The sequence below is a fragment of the Acromyrmex echinatior genome, chromosome 16 (genome assembly GCF_024713525.1).
Source record: "Acromyrmex echinatior isolate Ae372 chromosome 16, ASM2471352v2, whole genome shotgun sequence".
Taxonomy (NCBI): domain Eukaryota; kingdom Metazoa; phylum Arthropoda; class Insecta; order Hymenoptera; family Formicidae; genus Acromyrmex; species Acromyrmex echinatior.
The window spans coordinates 2,113,882-2,141,270 of record NC_141867.1 but is presented as its reverse complement, the minus strand read 5'-3'; the positions used below and the strand labels follow the sequence as shown (position 1 = coordinate 2,141,270).

The following is a 27,389-nucleotide window of genomic DNA, read 5'->3' as shown; positions in this document are numbered from 1 at the left end:
CCCCACTTGACTCGGTATAACTACAACCCCTAAACCACCTAAACTCTCAAGATAGGCGACTCTCGTGTGTAACGTTTACAGAGCGCTGGCGTCTCGTTGGGACACGTTGTCCGGCTATTTTCACCAAGTGCGACGGGGAAGAATGCACGCCACGGGAGCGTCGTTTCCCCACCTTGCGCGCGCGCAACGACCGGAGGGAGAGCCGTCAGTCGTCCGAGGGTGGGTTCGCGTTTTGCGGGCGCGCTTCGAGGGATTCGCACGCGCGCGGTTGTGGCTCACTCGCCGCGTGACACGAGTGACGGCTGAGCGGAACGCGCGAATACGCGCGCGGACTCCTTTACCTTCGCATTGAGCAGCATTCAGTCAGTCGCTCCGACACCACGCTCTGCGAGTGCGTGCGCGGTGCGTGCATGTGGCCGAAACGACGACGACGACGTCCTTTGTCATCGGCACCTGTCGCCGCCGCCGTCGCCGCCACCGACCCGCCACCGGAACGGAGTCTCCCCGGAAACTGCGCCCGGAGTGGCTCTCATCATACACGGACATGTGAGTGTACAATTGGGATCCCTCCGGATCCTTCCTAATGTTGGCCATGTCCTACCGATCGATTCGCCGACGATCCATACACGTTGCTCCTCGAGGAACACGCCAAGTCAAGAGAAAGTCAAAATGATGACTTTATTTCGACGCCATGAAAGTCAAAAGGATGATTTTTGATTACAAAATTTGACTCTTTATTAACGTTAAGAATCAAAATAAAATCATTTTTTTTTTATTTTTGTATGTTTCTTGGGTTTTCGGCTTCTTCCCATTCTGCTTCCGTCCGGGTATTCTTGTCGCGACGTGTTGTCCCGGTTTGCAATAATCTTTCTCGATCCTTATGGACGATCACTGAAGTATTGAAGTATTTTTTGTAGTATTCATACGCTGAATATACCTCGACCACCTTTTAAAAGTGTAACGTATAATTGTTGTTGCATCTCGTAGCATTTAAATTAAGACTTGAATTTGAAGGGAAGAAAAAAAGGGATTAGATTGGTTTATTGTACAGAAAATTATAACCAGAGTGTGTTTCGAATATCAGAATCAATGTATTGGAATATAAATTTAAGGCTGAAAGTAGGGCAAATATGGATTTCTAAATGCGGTCGGTACGAGCACCGACCGATAGCGGTAACGCATATAATTTTTATGCGTTGCGTGTTGCAAACAAATCTCAGAATCAGAGAAATTGCGCTCAACGCTAAATGCGAACACGTGGACGTAACAACCTTTATTATTATATATACGATTTTTATGTTACGTGCCGCAAATAAGTTTCAGGAACGAATTACACAATCGCTAAAGTCTTTAAACGTCGTGCCGTGCGAGCTTCGACCGACGATCACGCTGAATAGAACAGTTGTGTTACGTGTGCTGTTGCAAAAATAAATCTCAGTGTTTAACAATTTAATTGTATTTAACTAAATGCGGGATATAATTACGGGATTCTAAACACAGTTCATGCGATCCTCAGCTAACGATGACACCGAATGCGATTGTATTAGGGACAAAAGCGTGTTGGACAATTATATTGTGTGATTTATTCGACAAACGTGAATACAGGCAAATATAGTCTTTAATTATGACTCTCAGCTGATAGCAGGACCGAGATTATCACGTTTATGTTTATCATTACGAGTGAACTAAAGGAGAATGAGAAAAAATCAAAATAATGTCATATTGAATCATGACAAAAGATGACATAAATCACTCAATAATTGGTTAATAAGACATCAAATTGACATTATTTTAACTTCTTAAGGAATACACTGAGTAACAAAAAATCAAAATGATAATTTTTTATTACAAAATTTAACTATTATTTATTGACTTTAAGCTTCAAAATAAAGTCATTTTGATTTTTTGTTGATTTTTGTATTTTCCTTGGATTTTGTCTCAAGAAATGTACAAAAGTCGATAAAAAAATAAAAATGATTTTATTTTAATTTTTGACTGTCAATAAACAGTAAAATTTTCTACCAAACCAAACATCATTATTTTCGTGACGTCAAAATAAAATTGTTTTGATTTTCTCTTGACTTGGTGTATTTCTTGGATTGAAAAGAGAATCACGCGCGATTACACTGCGTTCTTAGCTGGATGCGGGGTCATAATATCGGCCGATGACGGCACCGAATGCGACAAGAGGTTTGCTCTTTGTAGCTAAACTCTTATACACTCGCTGCAAAATAAAACTGATAATATACAATATTTGATGCTTGGCGGAGACAAGAAAGAAAATTTAGTGCAGCTTAGTGGCAAAGGACAGGCTTAATCACATAGCGTATGTCACGCCCGAATCTCGAGAGACAAAAGTCAAACTGTTTGCTAAACGGAGAGTAACTAAACGCGAACTTTTGAACGCGATCGTGCGACTCTCGTTCGATAATGGCATTGAACGCGATTGTCATGTCACGTGTCGCGCGAACGGAACCGCGTATCGTTATACCGTTTAGCGTTAATTGCGGTCCACACATAACATATCTCGGCTTATCACGCCGTATACGACTGGTATCGACGAGATGGTCGACATGCGCCGACTGCAGTTTTGACAAGCGATATGTCGGCTTGTTCGATCGACCTACCGTGTAGGTCAATCGTAGAAGGCGGAAGAGTCAATCTCTTCGCACGCCTTAACGGAAGTATACCTGCCGTGTCGAGGTGCATCTTGTCGCGTGTGATGCACGCACGAGGAGACACGCGAGCGGATATCTCGGGACATCCGCGCCGAATTGTGTGCAGCTTCGCGGGTGTTACGCTCCGGTACGGCGCGGACGATCGATATTGCTCTAACGCTGATAAGGAGGGTTCGTAACACACACACGAGGAAGGAGGAGAAGAAGGGAAGAGATTGAAACCGCGGTATAGTTTCGTCGAGCTCAGATTTCAATGGTATGGACACGCGAGAAACTACACCCGTGAAAGTCGAGACGTGACAGCCGACGTGTGGTCGTCTCTCGCGTATCTGTTGCTCTCTCGAAAAAATGAACTTACTGAAATTCTACCGTTTTTCCTTTTTATTTCCAATAGGAGGATCTCGCGTTCTCATGCGAGATTATTTTCGACCATTGGGATTCGTAAACCGACGAATATCGATTTGGAATCAATTTCATTGGCATCGTCTAATTTTAATTCTGTTCTTTTATATCTCTTTTGGGGCTTAATTGAGAAAAGATATGCAGAAAGTTTAAAATTTACTAAAAGTAAACTGAATAATTCAGCAGAAAAATATTTGTTAATTTCTTAATACATGTGCATGTATAAAATGTTTCAATTCGCATAATTTATTCACTTATTTACTTTTGAGTAAGTAAATATTACTTGTCGGTTTTTTTGATATTAAACTTTAAAGGAATATATAAATAATAAAATCTTTATATAAACTTATTTAATTTTAAAAGAAATTTTTGTTCGTTGGTACACATTTATTTATATAGATACAGTCAAATAATTTTATTTACAAACCTAGAACAATCTGGTTCAAGACAAAATCTATCTTGACTTACACAACTTAAACTTGCTTGAAAGTAACCTTTGCCCTAAACCCTTTCACTCTAAAAAAGGTTAAGAAGAGCAGAAAGAGTACTCAATGTTTTTAAAGATAGTCATGCTTTAGTTTTCACCTGAACATATTATAGAAAGCAAGTTATCATTAGAAAATCGATTTATCGAACATGAATTTTTAAACTTAATTTTTTAGATTCACCGTTAAAATATATCTTGGGGAGAAAATAGAAAAGAATTTTTTTCTTACAAAGGTATGTAATATTGTTACATTCTCAATTAAAGCTAGAAGAAAATTAATTTTTGATACAAATAATTATTAACTATAGGAATAATTTGCGGTTTTTGGAATTTTACCATCAATAAATTAGTGCTAAATTAAACGAAGCAATTCTAAATCGGTCAAAGACTCCAAGTGAATATTCAGGAAAGATTCAGGACAAATTAATAAACAATGATCCTGAAAAATAGTATTAAAATATTTTTTAGACTATTTCTTTTTATCGTTAAAGATACTATATATGTATATATGTATATATTACGGTAAACATGGTTGAAAGAAATTCCTATTTGGCGAAACAAGATTGAAATCTTCGTCAACAAATAGAAACTTGCGTCCAACGAGATTCGAGCGGAGTGCGCTGCTGTTAATATTTTTAGATTTATATTTGATGGCAAATAGGTGAAGAAACGGAGTAGCGACGAGACTAGAATTTATTGCGCAATTCTTCGCACGCGATCGATCAATACCGTTTTATTATCATTGTAAAATCGAACGCGAAAGATCATCATTATACTAGCAGACAAATAAATATTAACATTTAAACGATTATGTATTATTTATCTTATTGAATATGTAGAATGATAGAATCGTGCACGTATATTTTGCAAGTTTCTTACATTATTTTGACGCTTAAGAACTTTATTGCAAGAGAACAAAACCGTTAATGAACGGCATGTGAACGAGAATTGAATTGTTAACATTCATTAACACTTCACGATAGCCGCCTTTATTAACGCTTCTTCTAACACTGAATTTAAATTAGGAACTTCTTACAGTACACGAATACAAATAGTATTTATGTGGGATATACGATAATAAGCTTGCTAAATAAGATGATTCTTGTGGAAATTAAGATACTTTTTTCTCATCATAAAAACAAAAAATTATCGAGTTAAAAGCGATTCATAAAATGGAACTTCGAGAAATTTATTTTTAGAAAAAACAGTAAAATAAAATAAAGAATAAGTATATTTCAGAGAGTTTATTCTTTATTAAAATCTATTGAAATACAGAGAATAAAGTGTGTAATTAAAAGCATAACTGTAAAAATATTCACTGTTGGAAATTTAAAAACTATGAGAAATGAGATATTCAATGAAATTTCGATAAAATATTATTTCAGTTCCCATAAGGAAAGTCTACGCTGTAGAATGTGCCTGCTGGCGAATGCTTTATACGTAGCTCCGCATTGTGTCGCATCGTTATCCAACATCCTGATCCTACATCGCAATGAATAAACCGCTTCTCTTATTAATAGATTCTAAAAATTACTCTACGCTATTATTTCGTCGCGCGATGCTATTATCGGAAAAATGTTGTAATTGCAACGTCATACAAGTAAAAAATTATTTAATATATTTTTAAAATTATTTAACAAATATCTTAATTATTTTTATTATTTAATATTATATATTTTTATTATTTAATATTATACAGATCTTTTATTTTCATTGTCCATCTTATTGTTTTCTTCCGCAAGGAAATGAACGTCTCTACATTCCAAGAGCATGTATAATCAGATACGATGTTGGGCAATTATTTCTTTCATTGTACATAACGATACGCAATAGAAATCGATGCTACAAGTCACGATACTTCGGTTACATCACCGCACATAATTACGGCGCATTGCGCGCTCTAGAACAGGTCTCATTCATCATGGACTGTTCTTTTTTTCTACTGCCAGTGCAGGTTTTTCACGGTCGGAGTATATCAGGCCTTGTACTTTTCGATTTGCATACATTCTCATTGGCAGTGCACTGACGGTGCGGCCTTTTTCCAGAATCGTAAAATATGAGAAAAGCTGGCAAGTATAGTACAACAAGAATGAAGCGGATGGATATTTTGTTCTCTTTTCGGTCTGTCGATTCGTTTTCTCGCCCGGTATCGCTAATACTGCAATCTCGTCCTGCCGTTAACCGCATCGTACGCAGTTTCCGGTCTCATGCGACGATGAAGCTGAGAAACTAATTATTTGTATCGACCTAGGCGTTGGTCATGAAAAAAAACACGATACGGGTTTTGTAACAAGCCGTCATTGCCGGTCAATCGTTTCTAACGAGATTTCTGTGCCAAATAACTGCATAATTGCTCCAGTACTTTGAAAAAAAAAACAGTGGTAGAAACTTTAGACGATAATTATATAAATTATATATATATATATATACAGAATAAACTACTTTATAAGTTATTGAAATTATAACAGTTTTTTTCATCTCTATGTGCAGTAATTTTACGCAATATTAAGTTTGTAATAGTCACTTATATAGTTATTATCATTAAGTTTTTCTCTACTCGGTACTTTTCAACTGCGATTATTTCGATTTACTTCACTTAAGTTCGATTACAGTCGATTAACTTCGACTACTTGTTTGAGAGAATTACTTAATACTTCTTTGAAATGTTTTATAAAATTCTGAATTAACTTCAAGATATCTTTTAGTTTTTTACTTATAGATTCTTCTTTGTTGAGGATTATAGTTGATATTGATTTAACTTGTTATTTAGGAACATTTTATTGTTAACAATAATCATTTCTAATAAAAAGAATATGTCCTGAAGATATTTAACTTCAATCTTTGAGTACTGTATAATTTTCAAGATCACTATGTAAATATTTTCAGTCAAAATTATTCAGAAATGTGTAGCACCAATAAAACATTATGACTTTATAAATAATTGTATATATATATATAACTGTTATGTAATGTCACGTATGATGAGAAGATTAAATTTTCTCTGATCGTTATCCGACAATTCCATGTGAATCACGATAAACGAGCCGTGTTCCGAGGAAACAAATGTCAAGAATACCATTAAGCCCAGACTTTTGATTAGCGTGACGGGTGGGCGGTAGCGTGTGATAATGATTTTTATATACAGGTATATTTGCCCTCCTCCTAGGTAGGGATAAATAATCCGCGAGAGAAAAGAGCGATGATCGTCGGGTGAGATATCGCTCGGCTCAACTCTGCAATTCTTTCGTTTCGGAGAGGTGAGGAAAATCTCAAGGTGTAATCCGCAGTTGAGAAATGCATTAGATAGAACATAGTGTCTTCGTTGAAAGCAGATATTATGTATTTTCGACGTGAGAGTGCAATTTCGTTTATACTTACATGCCGGTATACTTATATATGCGCGCGCATACGCAGCACGATACATCGGCAGCATCTTGTACCGAAACGTGTAACGATTTTTCACAATGTTACGTCTCCGATGCGGTAAACGACGGTAAAACGCTCGACGATGAGTCTAATGCGCGTATTACAAGTGTTAGACATGTGTATCCTTGTACGCATTTTTTTAAGGATGCGAACAGTTTCTTTAGACATCGGGAGAAGAAAAGAGATAATTTATGATAATTCCACCGTGTGAATAATTTCACCATCTGTGAGGTAGAATTGATGCTATTGAGATGTCGGTGTTTAAAAAAAGCTGTTTAAAAAAAGAATTTTTTTTTTAATATTACACTAGAAAAAATGTACTAGATTTTAATAAATTATTGTTTGAATAGTGCTCATGAATATAACAAAATATATAACATTTATTACATTCATTATATTATATGTATTAGGTGTTGGAATTAATTCGTAGCGTTTTTAATGAAAGAATGTTATTTATTTCACATGAGCATTAAAAAATACATTAATGAAAGTACTTCCCATCACTTGTAAAACGCTACGAATTAATTCCAACACCTAATAAATGAATAAATGTTACAATATACGTATATATTTATTAACAAAAAATGAATATTTGCTAGGTAAAAATAATATAATTAAATCAAATTAATGATTCTTGTACCAGATAAATTAATAGGTTTACATTTTTTTAAGTACATATTCAACTGGCACTACTTAAATAATTATTTATTAAAATTAATACATTTTTTATCAGTAAATGTTTTATTCGGCAATCTTTTTTTAGCACGCAAAAAGTAAAGCAAGCTCTAATTTTGCAATATGTCCCGTTAAAATTTATTTTACTCTTATTGTAGCGATAATTTTGCTAAGTGTTACGGTAATTTTAAGTATATATAAACAACATATTTCTGATCATTGTCGAATGCGATAACGCGTTATCGCATTCGAGTTTGCCTGAAATCTCGTGCAGCTATGGAGACGTTTCAGTAACGTGGATGTACAGATCCCAGTAGCATTGCGTTTGAGTAACTCGAGTGAATCACTCACTATAAACATCTATATAAACGTTGGCTAAATCTGATACATGATATTACGCAAGTTCTCTTGGAGTTTCATGGTTGCGAGTGGGATTAGCGAAAAGTGAGATTTTTTTTAATGGAGTCACGAGTGAAAGTTAAAAATTTTCGATGAACCGCAAGAATTACCTGAAAAACTTTCAGCATCTCCAAATCGTACACTGAAAAAATTGGCTGCCACAGCAATTTAGATAATAAAATGGTAAAATATGGCATAGCGTTTTTATTAATTGATTGCAGCGAATTTTTGATTGCGTTAGCCTATCCGCAATGTCAATATACCTACAATTTCGATAGAACGCGGCTGCAGCCAATTAAAAATGCCATTTAAATTGCTGCAGCAATCAATTATTTCTTCAGTGTAGAGTTATCAAGTTTTTCAATAATTTAATGTATAAATCAAGCAACAAAAAATTGTGGCAATTATGCGTGTTTATGATTTTGCGAAACGATAAAGAAAACGATCTTATATAATATTCAACAATATTCAATACAATTCAGAATATTTTGCATAACTCATCTATTTGCACAGCCTAGTTTTTTCAATTCGTATACTAAAACGAAAGCTGCTGATTTAAAAAACTATTAGTTGATTCAACTAAACACTGCGATCACGGGCTGTCAAGCGAATATTTGTTAATTTAAACAAATAACTTGTTTTAAATTACAAGATTTTGCATGACTCACGTATATACATATTTAACCTAAATTTATAATTACTTGGACCAAGTAATCAAGTAAGTTACGAACTAAGTGTACTTAATCAAGTTAACAACTTTTTTTCTCAGTGTATATAAATATCGCGTTTCTAAGAACACTTTTAACGAGTCGTGTTCGCTGATCACTATGCGTAGTGCTCATCGAGGAAATGATTAAGGCTATTATAAGAATGCAGTCGGATTGTAAAAAAGAGACGGTGCATACATTTACTGATATGTCAGTGAATCGATATTCAGGGACACCGCGGTAATATTACCGCATGGAGTATAACACACACACACAAACATACACCCACACACACGTACGCTTTGCGTAGAAGCACATTATATCGAACCTACCTATTGCTTCCTACCTTATATATACGAGAGCACACACGCCTCACCAATATATGCGTACACATGACGATCCGATGCATTATTCACCGGCGACCAACAGTACCAACGCCATGCGCGACGCGATAACAACTATAGCATCTTCTCCGAGAAACACAGAAATAGACGGTGCACCCGTCCGTCAAAAGTGTTCGAGCGAGGCACGCACCTACGAATGAAAGAACCCAAATTTCCGGTCGCCGTGGCGCCGTCTCGATCAGCAATGGTACGTTTATCGTCTCGTTACTATGTATATCGTGCGCTCGTAATTAAACAGCGTTTAGCAGAAAGCGATGAAAAACGATCTGAGAGAGAATCGCTCTTTGCATTTGCTCCTTCCTTTGTATATTTATTTAGAACGTTCCCGTCTTTAATCTATGAATTGTCTGCCAAATTTGGATTTTTCTTTTAAGTGAAAATTTTATTATATTCTTTACACAATTTTTTGTTTTTCTATTTGTTTTTCTATCTGGTGAATATGTTGAATGTATTTATATTATTTGTAGAGTAAATTAAGTATCTGTTTTAGATGGAAAAAAGTTATCTGAATATAGTCACGGTCTGGGTTAAGTTATTATAAGGAGATGCAAAAACAAGGTTGAACCAATCTACTTTCCATTTCGATTGATTCGCGTTCAAGGTTTAACAAACACAATTTTTTGCTTAATATCACAGTTCTCTGATGCACAGAATTTACTTTCATCTCACATTAGTTAATTATTTGGAAAGTTTATATATATAAGCATAAATACATATTAGAAACTTAATGTTTTTTCTTATTTTTTTACAAATATGTTTGTAGAAATGTTGTTTGAAAGAAAGTAAATAAGAGAATCTTGCTTTCAGCAAGATTACCTTGTACATGATAAGATAAATGGAAGGTAATCAAAGATAAACATCATTTTTAAAAATGAATCACAGATTGTATAAAATAGAAAAATATTTTATAAATTTGTTTTTCTAGAAGAATATAAAAAACCGTTTTAATAAAATTACGTTATGACGTATGAAAAAATATTTAAATATCTAATGAGAAGCAATTTTATTATATATCTATAAAAATAACAGACATTTAAAACAGATTATGATAAGCGTAATGAATTATATAAGAGATGAAAGTATTTCTACAGAGAGAGATAATAAAACAAAAGTTTCATTAAAATATTTTATTTTGCTCACTGTGTCGAAAGATAAACGAAAAGTAATTAATATAATTAATTATATCATTTAAAAAAAATTGGAGCATGTATAATATACGCGATAAAACGATTTCGGAACCATTCGCGTATTTTCTTTTCTCTTTTCCATGGTAATAATTAATGAACAGTTGGCGAAATTAATACAAGATATTACGGGATAAAAATATTTCGATACGAATACTTTTTTTTCCGATGAGTTATTTTGAGGGTTGTGTGTGCTATATGACATAATCAGGTTCATTCATAAGCCGTACTAATGCGTATTACTGGACTGATACAGTCACGTTTATAAAGGCTGCTATCTAAAGACTCATTTAAGCGGAACATTATATCGGATCGATATCATAAAACCAGCTCGTATACAGCTCATAATGTAGTTTTAATTTCATATCCGTTTGTATCGTATTATATATACAACTCTACACATTTTCCACTTAAATATAATGCATGACATTGATATATCTTTTTAGAACACTTTTATAAATACTATGCGATATTTCAATATCGCCATAATAAGATCGATATAATTTAATTTTCTTATTAGTTTTTATTTTTATGCAGTATTCTTATTGTTTATTTATTTTTTAGATAAATTGATTGATATGGATATAAATGCAATAAGAAGATGAGCAGTTCAATTCAATTCCGTTTTTCTTTCTTATCTTTTTGTCTTATTTTGCTGAGATAAATGTATTTGTAATTCAATTCTAAATTAAGAATGTCAATTAACAAATGAGTATGTTAGAAATCTTTTTGTTTTTTTTTTATTTTACGAAATATGTAATTCTTAAACACTTAATTGTTAGAATCCGATTATGTAATTTGTATTTTTAATTTGAATACACGCATTGTATTTATCATGTGTTTGTATGTTCTAGCATTATGTTTCAGATTTCGTGAAAATGAAGGGTCGGACGATGCTTCATTCTTCTTTATCAAGGTAATAATAATAATTGATAATATTATTTACAAGTCTATCGAATAAAATAATTATTTTATTATCTTTATCTTTTAATAATATTATATGATAGTAGCAGACACATATCGTAACATTAAACGATTCAATAAATGATTACGATATACGATAATTCTTGTTAGCCGATTATTCTTTGTTAGCTTTTCTATTTTATTTTTCTTATTCAATGCGAATCTTGTTGCCTTCTACTGTCGCCATTTAACTCTTTGTTGTACAAATTTTTCCATTGAACATATTTTGCTGAATTTTATATGAAGGTTTTTGAGGGGGTCGCGCGTGGATTACAAATCTTAAGTCAAAATTTAAGAAATTAAAATGAGGAACTCAATGCGGCAGCTCAATTGAAAAAATTAATTTTGACTTATTTACGTGTAAAATTTTATACGGAAGAATTACATTACTTAATTAAAAAATTAAGAATATTAAGAATACAAAAAATAAAAAATATTAAGAGAATTTATATTTCATTAATATCAGAAATTAACATGCCTTAATAGTCATTTTAATCGCCATTTTGAATCTGTCATTTAAAATTTATCATTTATGAATGCAAATTTGAAATCAGTTACTTCGAAAATATTAAAAGATTTCGAAGATATGTTTATTATTATCCTAGCATGAATTTTTTTTATTAAAAAAGTGCTAATTTTTATTGATCTTTTGTTTCTAATTTATATTTAATGCAAAATATATAATAATATATTTTTGTTTACAAGTCTTAGGAACATAACGGTGCCAAAAATGTAACATATCAATTATTAAATACGTAAAAGCATATAAAAATTACGAGAAAGATGTGCCTTCTACACGCACATTATGTAACAAAGAGTTCAGATGAATGCTATATGTTTGGAAAGGAAATAAATGAAAAATTTTTGAAAGAATCTGAAAAGTACGACTGGAAAAGTGCAAGTTATGAATTCAATAAAACCGATAATATATGACTTACGAAACGCCAATATTGCATAATATTGAAATTACCAGTAATTATCAATCTTATATCTATCTTTTAAATCCAGCAAAAATGAGGCAATTAACGTGTGAATATGCATTTGTAAAAAACATTTATTTTTCCAAAAAAGTTACGATAATATGACATTGGAATATCTTGTATGTTGCATAAATTGATACAGTTCGATCGACGCAGTATATCGTTTTCAGCAGAAATCTTGAAACTGGACTTTTCAAATCGCTTATCATTCGACTAAAATGTCAAACGATATCTAGTGGAATCGCGACGGACTGTTCAAGCAGAACGAACAGGTCGCGAGATTTCGGCGTGCATTGAACGAGTGCCAGAAAAACGAGGTGGATCGAAGATAACTACGAGCAGAATTCGACGACCGCATGTGCGAGCGACAGAAGCGATGTCTTGCACATAGCCCACGAGTCTTTTTTATTGTCACCGCGATAAATATAACGACTAAATCAGAGAGAGAGAGAGAGAGAGAGAGCACGGAATTTCACGCGAAAGCTGGAAGTTATTCGTTCAGAGAGCACTACATCGTGCCAATTCTCTTCCCACGCGAGATTTCAAATTTCTCTTTCTCTCGCTTCTTTTTTCTTTCTCACTTTTTATCGATCGCGTCGCTTGTCGAACGTTCATCTTCACATATGTATGTAAACGAATGCACCTTTAATTTTATCCTTGACGCGGTATTTACAGCTGAAATTCGCGGAATAAAAGATTCGCTCTTCGGATATTGAAAAGTGATTGAGACGAGACGTGATTACGAAGAAATAAATAGTGAATTATCCAATTAAATATAGAAGTGTTATTTGAGACGTTCTGATTTACAATAGTCTCTTCAGTAGCTTCATTCTTTTGCATTTTACCTTAAATCTTCATCTCGCTATCATTACTTTCTTCATGATAAATTCATTAATCATAAAATTTAATTAATAAGTTAGTCATTCGATAAAAAAAATACATTAATGTGTATTATTTTTCTTTATTTTACGAAATTTATTTTGAAGCACTCGGAAAATTTATGTCAATTTTTTGAAAAAAATGCAAGAAATACTTTTGATGTAGATACGTTTTAATCCATACACAATTATACTTTTGTTGAAAAATCTGAAGGAAGAAATGTCTCATATGATGCAAAATAATAAGTATGTACGTATATATATATATATATATATATATATATATACATAGTGAACGCAATGTCTTTCGTCATCTTTTATATAATTTGAGGATTCAATTTTCTCGGAACTTCTCAGATTTCTCAGGGATAAAGTTTTCGAGATGTGACACGAATTTTCCACGGTCAGTTTAATATTATTCCACTTTCGATAAAAAATCTAAAAAAAGAAATTTCTAATACGAGAAATAAACAATATGGTGTATGCAAAATAAGATGGTGAAGCTATACATATAGTGAAGAAAATTATACTGCAATAATAGAGAAAGATTGTATTGTCGCATTCCGCTGTCACTTTGAAGGTGAAACGAACATTAATGCGTTATCATAGGCATCTTTGCACACGGAAGTCATGCGTTTATCTTCACTCCGCGATGTTGCGAGGTATTCATTGCCTTATAAACTCTTTATGCAAACGCACGCAATGCATGTCACACTTTGTGGCAGCTTAATTGAAAAAAATGTGCCTATTAACATACAGGCTTCTTATCTGCAATAAGTATCTGCACTATTGTCATATCGTTTGACAAATGGTAATATATGATAATTTGACGATATTTATGCACATATATCGATAGGCGGACAATTGCTGAAATTGTTATCTCAAATGATACCAGTAATGTAGTGTTAGTTAGTAATAATTAAACCATAATATTATGCAGTCGTACAGATTAAAATATAACTATATATATATATATATATATGTATGTATATTTGCTCAATTGAAACATATGCAGTATAAATGCGCGAAAAAAAATGCTTTTCCATGCGTACTTGTCATATCTCAACATTTTTATCATGATAATGTATTCTTGAATTTGCCAAACAGTTTCGAAAAATTTCAATACATACATATGCTAAATGAATATATGTATTCTGGCAGAAGCTGAAAAGACAAGTAGTTTACGGAAGAAAACGATATTAGAATGAAAAAATATGCAATTCGATAAATGAAACGTTCCAACAATTTTTATTACCATGCAAGTCAATTATAGGAACTATAGTTATATTTCTTTAAAAAAATTATATAATTAAGACATCAGATTCTTACACAATTGCATATTTTCTTAGAAAGCAGTTTAGGAAGTAAGATCAAAATAGAAATGTCTTATAATGCATATTTATTTGTGCACATTTGTATATATATTGTATATATATTTTATATATTTTTTTATATTTTATCTGTATAAAAAATCTGATATCTAGTTACACAATCTTTTTATGAAGCGGAATAATAATCGCTTTGTTCGCTGAATCTTTTTTTTATTATCGATGCATTACATAAATGTTCAAAATGAGAGTTTTCGCTCGTATTTCTAACGTGTCTCAGTGGGATTTCTGACAGTATTATTGCACAATCCATGGTCGCATGTTGTTGCATTTGCACGAAATATTCTGCGGTTTAACGCTTATTTGAACTTCTTCGTGCAGCGATCATGGAAATTATCGAATCGCAGTAAAAACAATAAAGAATTATAATAAATTTATTTACAGTCTTAATTTTGTTCAAAAAGCAACTAGTGTATTTTATTTTTGTTGACTGACTTTATTTTAATATTGCTCGTGTTATTTAAATTTATTTATGTTGTCCTGTGTATTTCACGAGACGACTCTAATAGAGAGTCACGAGACTACTCACTAATATTTCACGTGAATTCTGTTTTAGGACGCTCTCCTAGGAATGACACTATGAAAGGTGAGTGAACAAATAGCCTAAGGCCTGCTTGTTAGTCAAAACGATTTCTAAACGATGTTATACAAGATGAATCACTTAAAACGAAAACCATTTTTCCAGAAGCCATTAGCGATAAAACTCGTTTTTGATGTAGGTACTAAATATTTCTCGAAACCTTTTGGAATAACTGGAATACCATTATTGAACTTTTCAGAAGGGCAAATACATTTGACATTTTCTTGGAAATTCTAGATAATACAATATTATAGATAGAACATCTCATAAAATATTTTCTCTCATTCTCATTTTAATATTCTTGCAAGTAAAATGGCAAATTCGTCTACATTAAATATAGTTATTAAAAAACGTAATTCTACTTATCCCGTTAAAAATATGTACGATTACTAAAGTAGATTTATTGAACCTTTGCTAATCTAAAAGCTTAAGTTGTAATAAATTTTTAGTATATTTTAAATTAAGTTTGATTCTTGAACATAAATTATATAAATATAATTATTTTAAGAGAGTCTTTTAATTACAATGATACACACAATACAATTCTAAAAATAACATTCTGTTTATATATAGTCTGCATTGTTGAATCTCGCTCAGTAACGGTGGGTTAAAACATTGAAATGTATTGTTCCTTGAATTCAATAGCGGTAGCTCTTTTGTTATATGTATATAAAAGATTTCGATTTTGGAGCATCAAGGAGGATATTTTATTTCTAACATTCTTCTAGAAAATTTGCGATATCTTTATATCATCACTCTGTGTAAAGATGACACAAAGAGATATGATCACTTGACGAGTGTTCAAACCTATATACACGTCTCATCATGTAAAATGGGATGTTGTATACCGTGACAATGTTACGTATGATAATACACAGTCGAGTTACATAAAATTCGTTACATAAACGCGACAATGTTTGCGTTCGTCGAATATTTGAGAAATGGTAGCACGATTTGTAATTCCGTTCGCTTGGCGCGATTCATGTATATGTTACTCGTAATATGTTTTAATTTTGTATAGTACGTGTATCGTGAATATAAAACCAAACTCCAGGCGACGTGATCATTTGCCAGCCAAATATTCGATGAATACATAAATACAAGTTTTAGTTGCATACGCATATATAGCATTGCATGTCGACCTCATTGTCCCGATACTTCGCACAGCTTGACAATATTTATTAAATGGACACACCGTTTGCAACATTGATCGCGTTGACATCTTTTACGTAATTATATATTATATTATGATTATATATTTAAAGCACTATTTAATGCGGATTGTTTTTTCTAAACTAGAGAATTATTAAAATGGTCAGTCATTTAATGCGTTTCTTTTTATTAAAATTGATTCTTAAAAATAGGGAGACATAGATTGTTTTGGAAAATGAGTATTTATTGTAAAATTTAAATATTTGAAGTTTTAAAATTTTATATTTTTTTAAAAATCTCTAGTAAATTAATATTTAGGAAAGATATAGAAAAATGACACTCCGAATATTATTTATATTCAATATAGAATAAAAAACAGTAAATACTTTCATAACTTATTTTCTCGAGAACTTTCTTGATGTAATTTTGATTTGCGAATTTTGGGCCACCCTTATAATACTTGATATTGTGTGATACTTGATATTTCTATATCGATTCTTTAATTATCTTATGAATTGAAAATGCGGCAGTAGTATCGCGAGTGAGTATAGTTTATATCATAAATATATTGGGTGATGTTTAAAGTGATATCAAATATATTGTTTATTAAAAAACTTAAAATATTACGAGAATTTTATATTATTCTATGCAGTTTTAAGTACGATACTTTTTTACGTTTCGGTTTTTTTTTTTACAAACATCGTAATTTGAAATGAAAAATAAAATGGAGCACTAGATAACTATGCGATAGAGGAAAATTAGTTCGCTATCGTATACTACTTTTGTTTAACATTATCGGTAACTTATCCATATGTGCAGGAAAAGCTCACGATTCGTCTATACAAGGTTTTGCGAAGCAGTATCCCGGCTGTACACTATATACCAGAAAAAAGTCGGGAGGTAGGTTTATAACGATATGTCATCATTTATACATAAAGTATTAGATCCGAAGATATGCCATCTACACTTTACGTTTTCTCGTTATATGAAAGTAACTTTTTTATTTCAATTGGAATCGATAAAATTCAGTTGATTTTATGGAGAAATCGTAATGAAAAATTGTAATAAATATCGTGAAAAAATTTATTTGGTTTTATTTATTTGTTAAAAAAGTGTTACCTATAAAGCAACAAAATATGCTACATAAGCCAAATTATTTGTTGTTTTGTTTTTTGCAGTTAGTTTCAGAGTGGATTTATAATTAAACTTTTTTCATTGATATCATGATGTAAGACAGGTGTAACATCTTCTTACTTCATGGCTGATATTGGTCTTTTTTTAATTGATACTTGTTTAGCAATCTATGAAATTTTGATATTGTACAGCCAAAACATCCTTAACGAAGACTATCTCTTAGAACAAAAGATATGAACAAATATTAAAAGATATGTTCGTAGGAACAGTGATCGCTGGAGGATCGCGATCGGCTCGCGGAATTTTGAGGACCCTCGTGTTCATCGTTTTGGCTACGTTTCTCTGGCTTCAGCTTCACGTTGTCAGTTTGACTGGTCGAGATGATTCCGGGCAATCATCATCGAACGAGACTCTTTTCTCTCTCGTGCCTCAAGAATTGCATAGGTAATCTCGCAAGTTTCGCAAAATTTTTTTAATGTTACTACAATGCCGTTATTACGTTTATTAATATTGTTATGTTACATTATTAACATGTCTTAAACGCATGTGCGAGTTTAATTGAAAACAAATTGGATGTGAAGTACGAGATATATAATTTTTTATCTTTTAATTTTATAAAGATTTAATATACCTCCTTTAAGAATTAAATAAAGCAAATCTGTTTTTCTCGAGATAGATTTTTCATAAACCATCCTTTTTAAAGGAAAGTTTTTAATTATCAAGAATAAATCAAACAAACTTTTAGGGGAAAGTTTTGCCGATAAAATAGCGTTAATAAAATTACCTCGATAATTACCTCATCTTCCCGTCAACGTTTCGCCTTCTATATTTTCAGATTTTTAAAAGAGGGACGTAACTCGTCCACAAATTTGGTGAATTCTAGCTCGGGAGCGCTCACGGAACTGGAGATCGCAGAAATCCGTCATAAAATCGAACGAGCTAATGCGGAGCAAAGAGTGTACAATGAGGAGGCGTTTGGACCGTTGGCCAGCGACGCTCCAATTATAGTCATCCAAGTGCACACGCGGCTCACTTATCTACGGCACCTTATCGTCTCACTAGCGCAAGCTAAGGACATCGAGCAGGCTCTTCTCGTATTTAGCCACGACGTTTGGCACCCAGATATCAACTATCTCGTACAAAGCGTCGACTTTTGCAGGGTTATGCAGATCTACTATCCACACAGCATCCAGACTCATCCTCATACGTTTCCCGGTGAAGGACCCAACGACTGTCCACGAAACATTCGCAAAGAACAGTAAATTGTCTTCGCCGTTTGTAATCCATTGAACAACCTTCCCCGAATTTGTCAAATTCAATCGAATTTTGTTTTCTCTTTTGCAGGGCCTTAAATTTAAAATGCACCAACGCCAAACACCCGGATTTGTACGGTCACTACAGGGAGGCGAAATTTACGCAGACCAAGCATCACTGGTGGTGGAAAGCGAACAGGGTGTTCGATCAATTGTCAGTAACAAGAAATCACACCGGGATGGTCCTCTTTCTCGAAGAGGACCACTATGTCGCCGAAGATTTCTTACATGTGCTTAGACTCATGGAGCGCACTTGTAAGCTCAGTTGCGAGAGATGCAACGTTCTATCGTTGGGTACATATTTAAAGACGTACAACTATTTTACGGATTTTAGTCGTAAGGTGAGAACTTGTCCGTACTTTTGGCATATTCGTTACATTTGTAATTTTGCTTTGCGCGATGTTTCATGCACAGAATAAGGACGTACGAATATATCGGGCGGGTGTACGTTAATCAAAGGCACCATTTACAGGCGATCGACAATGCGTAGACAATCTATAATAACATTTCTTTAGCGGCTCACACGCATTCATTTACCTCATTCATAATTAGGCATATACAACAACGGCGATTTTCTCACTGGCGCACGAAGTACATCGTTGCTGGCGCTTGTAGCGTGACAGTATCTGGCAAAATTAGCGCGAGCGTTATCATATCCCAATGAAACGCGATCCCTCGCTTACAAACAAAATATTTTTATTTCTCTCACACAGCGTATTTTTCATTCTTTCTGATTCGACACGCAGAAATTCTCGAAGGCGGAAATATCGTGTCATTGCGCATCGTTGCACGTTTACGACGTTAAGCGTATCCGACGTTATCATATGTTCACCATTAGTATGTCTGTGTCGATGTTTCACGCACGCCCGATCCGTTAGTTCCTCGGCGTCGATAGTGCTCTGCAAAAGGAGTTGCTGCGTGGATTAAAGCGGCAAGAAGCGGCGATGGCGCAGAGGCAGCAAATCGACAGCAACGGATTCGGCGGCATCGTCACCGTCACCGGCGGTGGTGGCGACGGCGTTAATAACGTCGGTGGTAACGCCGCCGTCATCGGTAACGGGAGTACCGGTGGTGGTGGCAGCGTCAGAGGCATCGGCGTCGGCGGTGTGTCATCCACCTACTATCAGAACGCGAACACGATGCAAGCGGCGCCCGGATGGGCCTTCCAACTCCTGCCCAGCCTCTACAACCATTATCAGAAGGTTCTCCGAATCCACCGAATCCCGTCCGAATAGCAAAAAGACCGCCTATCGTCATACTTTTGATTTTTTCTATTCGCCTGATCTCGCACCATCTCTTCTTTTTCTTTCTTTTGCTTCGCCTTCCGCCGTATTAGGAAAATGCAAGTAGTTCTCCATCCTTCTCGGTAAACTTTGTCAAACTTTGCACGACTCGCTTCCACCGGCTCGCATCGATCCAGCCAACAAAGGACGCATTGCATGGCGATCGATTGGTGACTCCGGTTGCTTGATGTTGAATTAGAGAATCAAGAAAACGCGCTCTTTATTCTGTAAAAAGAAAATATAGTGAATTTTATACGAACTCGGTAAACATATCAATTTAACGTTCAATATTAGTATATTCTTACCATGCCAAATGCAGTAGGTGGAACGCCTCTGTAGATGAATTTCCATTTCCTCCAGACAGTAGTGCATGTTCCGAACATCTATTACCATTACATGCACGATACAAAGTCATAATACAATTGATCCAATTGTTACTGTGAGCGTACGAAGTATCTTACCTACGCACGACTGAAGTCATAAGTCGTGTCTTTGGTAAGAATAAAGTCTCATAGAATACGGTAGGAGATATTTACGAATAAAATTCTGACTTTGTCTCAACTGTTCGCTTTAGACGTAGTCACATAGTTCAAATTAGATTTCCCTCAGTAGATCTTATGTGAAAAAATATTGTGAAAATTTTACATCAGTACTTGATAACGATGGTCTTTGTTCTGTTGGGACAGGCGGAAGTTACTCCGTGGATATCTAGCAAGCACAATATGGGCATGGCATTCAATCGTGTCACATGGAACAAGCTACGGAAATGCGCGGCACAGTTTTGTTCTTACGACGATTACAACTGGGACTGGAGTCTGCAGTATATTGCGCAAACATGCGTACCGTCCAGTCGGGGCGCCGGAATAGCGCCTCGCGCTGAATCCGGATTGATCACAATGACGATGAGAGCTCCGAGAGTCTTCCATATCGGAGAATGGCGAGTATCAACTCTTCGCTTATTTCCCACAAATGAGAGCTTTTACTCTGCGACTCCTTCGCATATCTTCTTTTTAAGGGATGTTTTCCATTTGATTGCATAATTCGATATATGTCGTTCGATCTTTATTATTCATTAAATGTTAAGAAAAATAGAATGATATTTGTGTTGACTTGTGTTCACTAAGTGGAAAGTAAAAAATTATCATCCTTTTAATTGGATGTTTGCTTTTACAGTGGAGTGCATCATAAGAAAAATAACTGTGAATCGACGGCAGTGATAGCGAAAGTCCAAAACGTCTTGAATGCGGCGCGCAATCATCTGTTCCCTTCGCAATTAACGTTAACAATTGCCGGAACGGCGAAGAAGACGAAACTCCGTAAGGGTAATGGTGGATGGGGAGATGTTCGAGATCATCAGCTTTGCTGGAACATGACCATATCTCCAGATCTGGACTTGCCTTGAGAACTACAAACTTTGATGTTGATAATGATTGGTTCGAATACATAAATCGTGATATGAACTGCCAGTTACTGAATAATCAGGTCTATAGCGGCAATTCTATCATGATAATCTAAAGATATATTCGACGATACCGTTCTAATGGAATGGTTAAGGATGTTCAGTAAGGATGATGCAAAGGCTATAGGAAAAATTCCGTCTAACGAATCAGTTTCGAATTGCGCGAACGTATTATCGTCGCTGCCACGATCGAAGGCGATTGTAAGACCGCTGTCACTGCCACGAATAGAATATTTCTTGCGAGTAAGAATATTTATAAACGTTTCTTCGAGACAAGACGTAATACTGCACATGCAGACGAGAGAAAACATCTCGATAGTGAGCTCAAATTGGTGCTATTTTGAAAGAAAGTGCAATTTTTTTTTTTTTTATATATTTAGTTTGTCGATCTGGTAAATTATTTATGCCCATTACACTGATGCAAAACAAGAAGACATCATAAGCTATGCAGCTGCAAATGAATCAGTGAAAGATATATTTCGCGAAAAAAGATATTTGATTGAAGCGCGTTATTGTAGTATTGACGAGAAAATTTATTTATATTAAATATTGCGCTGTCCACAAATATAGTGTGATAAAAACATTCGTAATAAGACATCGCGTTTCTTCAATTTTATTTTGAAGCAACGTGACGCGCACTCGCTTGAAAGATGAGTATTCTCGAAGACTATGCGAGAGAATGAGAGAGAAGTGTTGTGTTATATGTTCGATTAGATTGAAACATACATCATCGATATTCTAAACGCCTACGAGACAGTGGAAATGGCAACATGTACGTATTTACTTTTCATGTCGCCATATAAGCGATATATAAAGGAAAAAAGGCTGCACCCTGTACTTCTGTAATTTCGTAATGGAAATAACTTTCTGCTTCCCGACTTATTGTTAGCTTCTGCTCTTTAACATATTACGCCAGCGGCGTTTATCAGATTCGTAATTTCAATTACGAATTACGCTCATTATATTCTAGTCAACGTGTATAACATAACACTAAAACTGCAGGTATTTAATAATCGATTGTAGGAAATAAGTTCATAAGATTAAGGATTTCACATGTACTACTAGTGATACGCCCTCAAAGGCGCATTAACGTCATGTAACGACCTCGGGGATACGAACGTAATGAATGTCTCATGTACCTTTTATATTTATAACAATAAAACAGCAATGAAGATAAATAGAATTTCTTGAAAATTAAATTTCTTTATCTGCTGGTGAATAATTCACTTATTTTTGCATAATTCACTGCTAATTATATTTTTGTAGAAATGCGTAAAAAAATATTTGTCAAAGGTTTTTTAAAAGTTAAATATCAATAATTAGCCGTTATAATTTTATTTACAATTTCCTTGTATTAAATAATACCATAAATTTACGACACTCTTTATGTAATATAATTTCATTAAATTTTATATATGTGAGTAGCAGAAAATTATTATGATATGAAATTTATATTTTTATTTATGAATTTGGAAATATTTAAAGATTAATTAAATACTCAATTTAATTAAAGATTCAAACGCTTATGATAAGCAGGTACATTATCGTCGTATTCTGCCACCATAAAATTACCAGCAATCGGACCCTCCAAGTTATACTTTTCCGCAAACTTCTTTATGGAGAACCTCTTTCTTTGACTTCCATCCCTGTAAGCAGGTGAGGTAAAATAAGTTCATCATGAATCATTATACGATGCTATGTCGACAACGCGTTCGCTCACCAAGTGCTCAGTCTTCTTTCATCGAAGGTAATAGCGCCCTGATTTTGTTTATAAATGAGAAATACGTAGCGGTGTTTTCCAGTGTTTTTCGGCGGCGCAGGACCGACGTATTCCGCCAGGATTTCACCTTTAGCTATATTCTCTTCCGGTATATTTCCCACGAGCCAGTGTCGAAATTCTCGGTTGTATCCTCCCCTCCTTGGTGCATCAGGATCTATAATAAGATGTTGTGATATGTAAGAATTTTATAAAAAAAGAAATAACTATCGAGATAATTGTGAAATGATTGCAAACATACAAGTCGGAAATATATTGACAGTTCTAATGATCTTTAAACATGCGTATTGTAATAATTTTCAAACATTTGCATACTTTATATAAGTCTTAACTTAACAATTAGCATGCCAGAGAATCCGCGCGCTATCAAGTAGTGGCGGTAGAGAAAACTGGTTTTCGAGACGGTGAAAGTTGAACTCATCGAGAATAGCACGTCTTTATGCATATTTGTCTGTCTCGCCGTTTATGAAATTTTTGCAGCAAGAAAACAAAACGATCTCATTTGATTTATTTTTGATATTTCGCTTTGGAATCTATCTTTGTAAAAATATATCTAAATATTTTTACAACTAATTTATTCAAACTTTCCAAGTCTCACCCGTCATGACAAGTGTATAGAGAACTCCTCCTTCATGTTTATAGTGGATTTCTGGTATCTCATGAGCTTCAGTCGGCGTCAATTCGGTTCCAAAATCGACTACCTTCTTACCATATTTTATCTATGTAATACAAAATCATTTACAGATAATTACGGTACATATTGTGCTGTAAGATGTTTAGAAAAAGGTCTTGCTAATAAATATCATTTTTTTAAATATAAAATATAGGAAATACATTAACTTAATATCTTAATATCTTAATAGCTACACAATAAAAATGTTAGTGCAAATACTATTGTAAATATATACCTCGATCTTTTCAATAGGTGCTTTATCTATAATGTCGGGTTCGATTTTCGCCTTTTTAAATTCCGATTCTACATCGCCTAATGAAAAACTAATAGCACACAAAAGAATTCCTGAAAAAAAATATATATATATAAAATTATCAAATGAATATAAAAAATTATATAAAAAAGTATATCACTTATCATTCATTCAAATACTAAAATGATTTATAAACATTGCAATTTTCTTTATAAAATTAATAAAAATTACAGAACCGTGACTGACGAACCTGTTATCAAATACTTCATTTTAGAGACACTTTTCAACAAGCAGCAACAGCAATATTAACAAGACGTACGTGAAGGAACGTTTTAAGATGTATCCCCACCAACTTGCGTGCTAGAAGGCCAATCCGGCTAGCCTTTCCAATATCGTATATTTATTGCTAATACATAAGCACAGAGTGTTAGTGGTTAAAATTTTTCCTGAGAAAATTTATTAATCATCAAATAAATCACGAGATTAACTTGATTAATTCATGCAATATGTATGAAGATATATATATATCTGCATGAAAATAGAAAAAAATTGAATGTAATTTTTCTTTGGGGAAATTAAAGATAATTTTTATATAAATACATTTATAGCATTGGAACATATAGAAACTTTTAATCGCTATTAAATTTTTGTTGGTACTTTTGATTATTTTCTTATTTTAATTTTATATAAAGTATGCATATTTATGATAACGAATTGTAAATTCGAACTAGTATCACAGGTTATGGAAAAAAAATTTAAGAATTTGATTTTGAATTTATAATTATTAAATAATTAAGCTTAAAAGATTTTATCCTTAACTACAATAGACACAAACGTGAATTGAAAAGTATTTGATGTGTATTTATTCAACAGATAGTTGGATATACATCATTATGTATAATACATGTGTATCATATCGCAACTTACATATTATTGGTGCATATACAGAATTAATTGGAAAGCTGCTTATAGAGAATCGGTACATAATCATCATATTGCGCCTGGTACATATTACCGGCAATTGGATCGCCAAGTTTATATTTTTCCGCAAATTTACTAATGGAGAACTTAGCACGATTGCTACCACTTCGATTGGTCAAGCGCTTCTCATCGAAAGTGAGCTTTCCAGGCTGTTTGTACAACAAGAATACATATCGGTGGAGACCTGAATCCTTCGGAGGTCCAGAACCAACGTATTCAGATAGAACTTCTCCTTTACTCACATTCGATCCAGGAATATTACTTACTAACCAGTGATGCCATTCACGGTTTATAGGATTCGTTCTGCTTGGAGCATCAGGATCTGTTTAAAAAATACGCTACTATAGAGCACAAAGCTGAGAATAACTTATTAAATTATAAACTATTACATTAATACTGAAAAACTCAGAGAGTGAAACAAGAGCTACTTTAAATTTAAAGTTTAAAATGTGCATTAGTGTTTCTGTCAGAATGACTTCTTTCTTATTTACTTAAAATAATATGTAAACACCTTTTGTGTTATCTACAATTATCACAGGATCACTAACAAAATTTATAAAACAAATCAGTGTACTTTTGTGCAACAATCAGATTTTTTTCAATTTCAGAAATTGATATTTTAATTGTGTTACTTTCAGAAGATAAAATGACAATTAAAATATCCATTTTTTAAATTGACTAATTCTTCCACGACTCCAGCAGATTCCCTGACTGTTACACAATAATACTTTATATCGATTTTAATGTTGTATTTATTTTACTTTTTTCTTAAATGTTTCAATTTTCAAATTTTTTATCATTTTTCTCGATTAGAAAAAACCTGGACATGATGGAACAAAATGGCTTCAATGATTCAAACTAATTCAGATTCAATGATTCAAAATCTACAAGAAACACTTTAATTTATGTTTCTCTTCAAAAATTTGGTATGGTTCTGTTATTATAACTTACAGAAAAAAATAAAAAATCAAAATTAAAAATTCTGCGAACTTTAAATGCAACGAAGATATTTAAATATTTCAAAAAATTGTAGACTGTTTTTATTCTAGTTTATAATGAAAAATGGGCTGCAAACATTACAAACCAGTCATGCATAAAGTATAAAATGCCTCTGAGTCTGCCTGCCATTCAACATGAGGCTGATCCTTGACCTGAGTTGGAGTGAGCTCTACGCCGATCTGAACAATAATATTATTCGGATAGGTTACATTCAGGACGCTAGCAGGTATTTTTTTCACCACTTCTGGAATAACTTTGTGAGTCTGCAGAGCCTCAGCCATGGATGACAGTAGACGTGTTCCTACTACTGATGTGATTCCTGCGAACGACGTAAAATCCGTTAATTTATTAAATGCTAAAGAGATGACAAAATGAGGAATCAAGGATTTGTTCACTTGGTAGAACAATGTTGACAGTGATATAAATAACTCTTGTAAACAATCAAAACACGGTCCATTGTGCTACCAAATGTCTTTTGCTAGGAAGCGAACAGAAATCGAGCGAAATCAGAGCGCGTTTAATACCCAAACATCCCAAACAGAGAATTGCGACGCAAATTCCGTGACGCAGCACCATTTTCTTGTAAGTCAAGTATCGACCGTTTGCAGTAAATACGATTCGCAACCAGTGAATGATGGGAGTTTCGCTTTCTCGCAACCTCGATTCCCATTCCCAACCGTGTAAACCGGATTCTTCGCGTGCGCATGTTGTAATTCATAGCTAATTGTAGATTTAATCGCAGGAGACATTACTCGAAGTCCTCGAGGCAAGGAGGCACAGAAACATGTCCAATACTCTCGCCGGTGCCGGGTGCACGATTTATGACGATTTAGGCGAATAAAGAATGAATAAAGAATATACAGAATTAGAGAATAAACTTCAATGGATGAAGGACGAACCGGACGGTGGTCCTGGTGGAACGTACTGGAATCGTGTTTACCTCTCTCGCTGCTGATAGCGATTTATGTAACAGGTCGTTATCGGCCGCCGATTATATGTTAGCCGGTGACTTTCCAGATGTACTCTGAGCGATGCACGTTCGGGTCAGTTCGAGTCGACGAGTCGAATATTAATTTTATGCCTCTACGACAGTCTACGGATGCTAGACAGTGGTTAGCAGCGGTATATATATACGCTTTATAAGAGCGAAGAAAAATGAAAGCTGATAACACTGAAATGTGCCGATCGTGATAAACAGTGAAGTATCGGATGAA

At 33.9% G+C, this 27,389-nt stretch overlaps 3 protein-coding genes and 1 long non-coding RNA gene across 14 annotated transcripts; 2 read left to right on the top strand and 2 right to left on the bottom strand.

Annotated features, from left to right (window-relative positions):
• The first annotated feature begins 190 nt into the window (after positions 1–190).
• Mgat2 (alpha-1,6-mannosyl-glycoprotein 2-beta-N-acetylglucosaminyltransferase) lies at positions 191–22,675 on the top strand. 8 transcript variants are annotated; one of them, XM_087414399.1, is made up of 10 exons: positions 191–546; positions 11,217–11,278; positions 15,128–15,157; positions 17,123–17,203; positions 17,689–17,881; positions 18,321–18,695; positions 18,782–19,091; positions 19,629–19,952; positions 20,720–20,970; positions 21,207–22,675. In XM_087414399.1, the coding sequence occupies exons 3-10, from the start codon at positions 15,151–15,153 to the stop codon at positions 21,433–21,435; spliced, it is 1,770 nt and encodes a 589-aa protein (XP_087270525.1). In that variant the 5' UTR covers positions 191–546; positions 11,217–11,278; positions 15,128–15,150; the 3' UTR covers positions 21,436–22,675. The 8 variants fall into 8 exon arrangements, with proteins under 8 accessions (XP_087270525.1, XP_087270522.1, XP_011049110.1 ...); XM_087414396.1 differs by having other exon boundaries at positions 194–546; positions 11,230–11,278; positions 18,273–18,695; XM_011050808.2 differs by having other exon boundaries at positions 194–546; positions 17,707–17,881; positions 18,273–18,695.
• Positions 22,676–22,811: 136 nt separating this feature from the next.
• On the bottom strand, positions 22,812–24,896 carry LOC105142914 (protein D2). The gene is made up of 5 exons (XM_011050813.2): positions 24,446–24,896; positions 24,178–24,287; positions 23,868–23,988; positions 23,213–23,426; positions 22,812–23,138 (listed from the first exon to the last, which is right to left on the bottom strand). Exons 1-5 carry the CDS (start codon positions 24,462–24,464, stop codon positions 23,000–23,002), a joined length of 603 nt encoding a protein of 200 aa, XP_011049115.1. The 5' UTR covers positions 24,465–24,896; the 3' UTR covers positions 22,812–22,999.
• Positions 24,897–25,035: 139 nt separating this feature from the next.
• LOC105142915 (protein D2) lies at positions 25,036–27,334 on the bottom strand. 4 transcript variants are annotated; one of them, XM_011050817.2, is made up of 3 exons: positions 27,101–27,334; positions 26,261–26,494; positions 25,036–25,498 (listed from the first exon to the last, which is right to left on the bottom strand). In XM_011050817.2, the coding sequence occupies exons 2-3, from the start codon at positions 26,454–26,456 to the stop codon at positions 25,146–25,148; spliced, it is 549 nt and encodes a 182-aa protein (XP_011049119.1). In that variant the 5' UTR covers positions 26,457–26,494; positions 27,101–27,334; the 3' UTR covers positions 25,036–25,145. The 4 variants fall into 4 exon arrangements, with proteins under 4 accessions (XP_011049119.1, XP_011049118.1, XP_011049117.1 ...); XM_011050816.2 differs by having other exon boundaries at positions 27,116–27,331; XM_011050815.1 differs by lacking the exon at positions 27,101–27,334 and adding an exon at positions 26,928–27,068.
• LOC147907035 (uncharacterized) lies at positions 25,505–26,379 on the top strand. The gene is made up of 2 exons (XR_015547709.1): positions 25,505–26,102; positions 26,226–26,379. It is a non-coding gene; the product is annotated as an uncharacterized LOC147907035 (long non-coding RNA).
• Positions 27,335–27,389: the final 55 nt, after the last annotated feature.